The sequence below is a fragment of the Melanaphis sacchari genome, unplaced genomic scaffold (genome assembly GCF_002803265.2).
Source record: "Melanaphis sacchari strain LSU unplaced genomic scaffold, SCAv2.0 Contig87_pilon_pilon, whole genome shotgun sequence".
NCBI classification, from domain to species: domain Eukaryota; kingdom Metazoa; phylum Arthropoda; class Insecta; order Hemiptera; family Aphididae; genus Melanaphis; species Melanaphis sacchari.
The window spans coordinates 148,926-156,536 of record NW_020271618.1 but is presented as its reverse complement, the minus strand read 5'-3'; the positions used below and the strand labels follow the sequence as shown (position 1 = coordinate 156,536).

At 25.7% G+C, this 7,611-nt stretch overlaps 1 protein-coding gene across 1 annotated transcript; it reads left to right on the top strand.

The window, feature by feature from the left end:
• Positions 1-2,332: 2,332 nt before the first annotated feature.
• LOC112602398 lies at positions 2,333-6,760 on the top strand. The gene is made up of 2 exons (XM_025350457.1): positions 2,333-3,262; positions 6,260-6,760. Exons 1-2 carry the CDS (start codon positions 2,333-2,335, stop codon positions 6,758-6,760), a joined length of 1,431 nt encoding a protein of 476 aa, XP_025206242.1.
• The last annotated feature ends 851 nt before the right edge of the window (positions 6,761-7,611 follow it).

The window sequence follows — 7,611 nt, the reverse complement described above, 5'->3', positions numbered from 1 at the left end:
AATTGTATTGTAATACAAATATATATGATGTTGGTGTACCAATAATATCTAGATATTAAAATATAGCATTTATCAAATAATTGAGTTAAATTCCTTAGTGTAATGTAAATTTAAGTGAAAACGAAAAAGGGATTATAATACTATGATATGATATCGGTAAATTTTGAATGATATCAATATTTGAAATTTTATTGTTGCCCATCACTATTAATTGTACTAATAATATATGTTTGTAAATTATTGGAAAAAAATTGAGAAATGCTTTTATATCTAATTTTAAAATCATAAATATGCGAATAAAAATGTAATATTAATATTATTTTTATTTTGAATAATATAAAATAATACATACTTGTTCTATCTTTTAATTTAATTACTATTTGTGTTACATGTACTTATTGTGATCTGATATAAATAATAACAATAATAATAATTCAGATTGAAAATTTGCTTCCTATTCTCAATGTATTTATTAAACAAATTTTGTTATTGTAGATATTTAATAATAATTCAATTTTTGTTGTTTAAATTAACTTTTATGTAAGATTTAGTTTTTAGACCTTACTATGTATAGATTACTATTAAGTGAATATTATTTTGCACAATTATTGTAGGCAATCCCAGCACCATAAGAATATAAGTTGTATACTTGATATTTTGTATTATACCTATTGTACTATTTTGTTTTAATACCTAACTTAATGGAACATTGATATATATATTTATTATTTATATAATAATCTTTATAACATACCTATTGATTGTTAAGATATATACAAATTATATTATGTTTGCTATGAATTAATAGTGGATTAGATGTGAGAGTAAATTTTAATTATGTTTGTGTTTTATTATTATTTAATGTGTTAGATTAATTAATGTTCGATTCAATTAAGATAAAGCTTGTTTGTAAGCATTTTATCATTTAAAATCATAATAGTTGTGGGATAAGGTTATGATTGAAGCTTGTTAGGAAAAAATTAATTTCATATAGAAATGTGTTTAATGAGTTAGTTTTTTTTTTTTAAACAATGCATTTACATGAGCAATACTGTAGTATTACTGTTGTGTAATTATTATTTTTGCTTCTAAGAAATAAAAAAATCTTTTGTCTCTAAATATACTAACATACTATTGTTAAGTTGAAAATATTGATAATTAATAGATAACAATAAGTTTTACAATAATGTGTTTTCTTGTTTTGTTAAGTTTCATCAAGTGACGACAAGTCATCACTTCAAATCCTAAGTAGGACCAGAAAATTTGCTCTAATTTTAAACTTTGCGGGTGGTATCTGATAGCAAATTTGGTATTTTTTTAGGGAGGGGAAAGTTAAGTATAAAAAATAATCAGTACTTTTCTTAAAATTGAGAAAAGCTGACAAAAAAAAATAAGAAAAACCTGAATATTTATGCAACTCCACTTATTGCTAAGTTTTTGGAAGAAATTCAATATATTTCTTAGATATTTATAATAGCATTTTTTATTTATTATTTTTAATAATTAGCAGATTTTAGATCTTTTGTTGTATTTAAAGAAAATAATACTTGTATAAACTAGAAACTTATTACAACTATTCATAAAATAATTTTTATTACAATAAAAATATTTAAAATGTTTTTATAAATTTCAGTTGATTATTTGTTTTAAATTATTGATTATTTTTCTTTTAGGTTTAACTTATTTATGAGTGGAATAATAAATTTATTAGACTTACAGTGAAGTGTTGTGTCTGAATGTCTGATTATTATATTTTGGAAAAGTAAAAATATTTCAATCATCATTTTTAACCTTCTGGTAACAAACTGAAACTAGTTGGTACTTAAGGAAGAGTAACTACAGCATAAACTGTATCTTATTTCTAACTTTCTCACTCATATTTATTATTTGTCATAATAGAACATAACATTTTTAAATACTTCTTTTTTTTTTTTTTTTTTTTAAATAAAAATTAATAAATATTTTTAAAATTTAACATTTTATCATATTTTATAAAAATGTTTTACAATTTATACCTATCTATGCTTAGTTTTTTTATTTGTTTTTAGTATGATTAAAAAGAAGGCATACATTTTAAAACTGAGTATAACCTATGTAGAATATTGTATTTATATGTTATGAAAAATCGTTCTTAAGATCATTTTTGATAATGTATTTGGAACATTCTGGTTTCCAACCGACAATTAGATGATCGCTATGGAAATAATTGTAATAGTGTTATTTATTATGTTTTTTTTTCCAAAAAAAAAAAAAGAAAAATGCTAACTTTTTAAATTGATAGTGGAAATAGTTTTCAAGTAAATTATTTAAATATTTGTAATATTATTATAAAATGAACAATAATTCAACCAAGCCAAATTGCTTAGAAAACAATAACGATATTGACTTAAAACCAATATTTCTCAGTAATTCTGTTTATGAATTTTGTGACGATAAAAAGAATGTTGGTGACGATTTAACAATATGGGGTTTGGACAATATGAACACTAATGATACAAGTAAAGTTATGGTTGATATGCATTTCAATGATTACTCTAAAAATTTAAATTTTGAAGAACCAATATTTAATAATAAACAATGCAATTGCGATTGTACTACTACATGGCAGCAACTTAAAAAAACTTTTGAACTAACTGATGAAGAAATACTCAAGGGATCTGATACATTAAATTTTATGTTTCCTGAAGATATTTTTCATAGTTTACCCATTGACCTCAATGACTACCAAGTTGATAATTTAGATGATTTTCAATTGGACGAAGAATACATGTATACACAATTAGTAGATTTTAATGACATTAGCCCATATAAAGAAGAAAAAACGGCCGAAAAAGATAAAGAATTAATAATAGTCAATGAGCCTCAAGGAAAATCGACTAACAAAAAACCAACTAAGCCTGAAAGTAAACAAAATAACGTAATACAAAAAAATATCACAGAATCAAATGACACAAAAGTCGCTAATACAACTATTGGATCTAACAAACCTGACCAAGAAAATATTCAAAATGAAAATCAAAAACAAAATATTAAAAATAAATCAAAATCACCTAAGAAAAAAACTAGAAGTTGCGCTGAAAACCAATTATCAGCAGGCTTAAGTAATAAAAAAGAAGAAAATAGGATAATGAACATGAAGTATGTATACACGTTTGGTGAGAATTATCGAGGTGGTATAAAATACGGTCATAAAAATTGCGTCAATTTTTGGATGCCAATTCCACATAATAAAGGTTGGGTGGATGATAAATTTCTGGAAGCCGTAAGTTGTTAATTTTAATTGATTATCATATATTTAAAGAATTTAATTAGATAAAGGGGTCCATATACTTATTAATTTTTTGGTTCTATCATTATGTACACAAATCTGGGTTCTCATTAATAAATAACTGCCCAAAAATAAAAAAAAATGTAGTTCACATACTCGCATAATTTTTTTGAAAATAATGAATACAATAATTGTTTTTTAGTAAACATATAAAAACATGTTCAAGTAAGAACAAAATTTGAAAATAATATACCTAATGTAGGGTGCCCATAAAAATAATTAAGTTTACGGTACACTTTAAAAAACAAAACAAATATAATGCATGATTTGTTTTATCTGAATCTAGATATGTACACGAAATCAATTTTATTTAAATACTGTTGATTTAATTTATTAACTACAATTATGAACGTATTACGTATTAATATATATACCTATATATAATTTGACATAACTAAATATAATATAAAAACAAAATAAATGGATTTTAAATACAAAAAATAATATATAATATACAATAATAAAAAAAAGGATGTTAAAAATGTATTATAAAATAGGTTAGCACTTTTTTTGAACGAGTTTTTCCTTATATTTCTGTTATATTCCTATTTTTGTTACAGTATAACTTTTAATTAGCTTTAAGAAAAATATAACTATACTTTGGACATAGAGTCATTAAAAAAGATTTAAAATTGTGAAATACTTGTTTTCCAAAGTGCGATTTAAAATCCGAGTATAAATATCAATAATTTTTGTGATGTTTAATAACAATGAGATCCAGCAAGTTTTTACATTCCCGAGAATATTTTTATAATTAACATTTGTATAATATCAAAATTCTTTAGAATTTTCAACCTGAACTATATATATATATTTATATACCTATGAACAAATTGAAAAATTTTGTTCACTATGATTTCTATATCAACAGGCAGTGGCACCGAACTCAGAGTTTTTTTGTGAAGCAAAATCAAAAATGTTTGTATTATCCGTCTACCTACATTTTTCAGCCACCTAATATTATGATATAAAAATACTTAACTTTTTTTTTTTTTATCAAGATTATTTTATTTTATTTTCTACACTATTACACATAGGTTATAAACCCACGATCCACCCATCTATTTAAGAAGTGAAGCGATCGCTTCATATGACATATTATGAGTTCGGCGCCAATAAGCAACGCGTTGGCGACTGAGTGCATCGCATTATGCTAAATATGAGTAACGCAATTTATTCCAGAAATATTCGTTTTTAATTCGATATTCAAAACCGATAAAACATTTTTATTTCTTTTATCAAAACACCTCAAAAATTAGTAGGTATTACAAATATTACTAAAAAGTACAATTATTTTATCCGATAACTCATGTTTTTTCAAACTCTTAATTATATAATTTTATAAAATATCTGATCTGCTGTTTGTTCTTTTAAATTTGTCGTTTTAAAACCTTTAATTTGTATTACCGGTAAATGTTGAACCTATACTAAAATCAATGGTGAATTTTGATACAGTTTAATTGTACCTATTTAGTAAATTTTGATATTTATAAAGTGGTATTTGTGTTGGTAGTGATAATCTTGAAATTATACAATAGGTAGTCATATTATAATACACCTAATAATGGTATACTATGTAACTAGGTAATGTACAATATTAGTTTAGTCGTTATAGTTGATATAGTTTTAATAAAATATACAACCTTATATATAGGCCATATACAACAATTAATGTTATACTATATATGTCACTTTTATAAGTCGACTTCCAAAGATGGTGTTATTAATCAATTACATACCAGAAATCAGTTTTCAGTGTACAATTTAAAGTGATTTGAAAGTTAGTCTTGTTGCAATAAAAATAAAATAAAAATATAAATACATTAATCTAAAAGTAAATAATGTATATAACTTCTATTAACTACTATGGATAGCAAACTTTTTTTTTGAAATGTGTGTAAAATCATAAATTATGAGAAAATTTTTTCTATACGACATGTCTCCAGAAAATTAATAATTAAGTATAAATCACATGTTTCCGTAACTGACATATCTATACCTGTACCTGGGCGGCTGGGCGCAACATGTAAGGGGAAAAAACTCGCCTTAAATGCACGTATCCGGTTGCTTAAAACATTATTAACTAACAACCATAATAAATTAAATATCAAATTACTTAATTACAAATCCTTAATTAAGCCTATGACTTATGTGGACATATGGTCTACATAGTTAGCTATGAGATAATGCCAAAAAATCCAATTTCAATAAACTACAAACTGTTCAAAATAAAATCCTACGCCCCATCATCAATACCCCCCTTATATCTCTAATTTTACTCTCCACTCAGACTTCAAAATGAAAACTATACACGAAAAAGTTAAAACGTATTACAAACGTTTTTCAACAAACTGTCTGGTCACTCAAATCCTCTGATATCCGGTCTAGCCACTCACATAATTTCTGGAAACCCTCCACGGCGTTTAAAAATAAACTAGTGCAAAGATCTTCTTAATGAATAACAAAAAAAAAAAAAAAATTGATAATAATAATTAAAAAAAAATGTATAGTTATATATATATTTAAGCAAAAGGAAGTGCGATCACTGGATGGTTTCTCCCTCAACCTATTCATGTTTTTTTAATATAATGTAGCACATATTCTTATTATACTTTTGGGTATAGATTGTATATTCTCTAATAAAAAAAAAAAAAGTATAAATCACAATTCACCTTCATACACCGCGCTATTCAAAATAGCCACGTAAAAATATTTTTTTGACGAACGTCAAAATACAATTAGTTAATTGAATAATAATCATAAAATAATTAAAACCAAACTCAGATTAGCAAATGTTCTACGTATCATTTTAGTGACCTTTGTATAATAATAAATAATAATATACGTATAGTTAATAATATGTATATTGCGTACACATGGAAACTTGATGTACATTGTAAATTTAAACAAATAATTTTATTGTCATAGCAGGAAAGGAAAAAAACAATTGACATAAAAACATTACGAATCGAGCAGGAAGAACTGAGTCGGATGAAAGAAATGGAGAATGAAAAAGCGACAATAAAAAAAGCCAGACAGGAAAGAGCAGCGTTGCGTTTTCCCAGTTACAACACGAACACTAAACCTAAATCTAAAAAAGTAGCAAAAATCCCGAAAATTAAGAAAGTTGAGGCAGTTCCTGCATTCAAATTGAATAAAAACCGAGGCATATACACAATCACTATGAATTATTATACGAAAGAAGGACGATTGGACAAGACAGAAGAACCGGTTGTGTTCAAGTTAGCTGATCATACGAAAGAAATGGATGGCGTGAGCTCAACTTCAAGTTTCAACGTAGAATTCGTCACACCAGGGGCAATCAATTCATTACGCCCGAAAAAACCTGTTAAAGCAAAAGTCGTTCCAACTCCTATTCCGATTGTTGAAGTCTTACCACCAGTTAAGTTGCCACACAAAAAGAAAGTATAAGGAATCATTGTTCGTCAAATTGTTTCTCGTGGGCAAGAACCTCAATTAAGCTCAATAACTACCAACATTTTACCGTAGTAGAACCATTAGTAAGTCACATCTTTTGATTAGTATTTAAATAAATAGGACTTATTAAAATATGATTTACTCCTATTAAACCTCTTCAAAAGCAGCCACATGTTTCAGTTCTGCGGCAGTAACCGCGACAAGTCCGGCTGCCTCAAGTTCATACAGCAAGTTTAAACGGTTTTAGTTTTGTGTTAATTATGGGCTTGATTAGTATTGGTTCTGGAACAGCTATCGAAAGCCCGAAGGGTTCAATTTTCAGGCGACAAATGAAAATTTTCCGATGTTGATCTGTGCTACCCACGTTATACGTTAGTGTTAATTCCATACTTCAGTATTTTTAACTTCATATAAAATTTATACAAATTATACTATATACAAAAATATTCTAGATAATTATTTTTAACCATTAATAAATTTTAAAAAAAAATTTGTCAACTTATAGAGAACCCCTCACAAATGTAAATCCACCACTGCATTTAACCATTCCACTGACGGTTCCCCTAACTAACTATCATACAAAAAACTATCACTAGTAATCATACATTCTGCTAATAACAACACATCCACAGAATATTCACATGTCTAAACGTATCTAGATTTTAGTTTAGTCTTAAAAAGTTTTATATTAATTCAATGATCATATCATTATACCTTAAATTTCACATTTGCACTATTAATCAAAGTTATCACGTGTTTCAGAAAAAAAAAATTTATACCACAGACTATCGTCTATTTGTACCGAAATTTGTCCAAAATAAATACATGTTTAATATGCAAAAAAA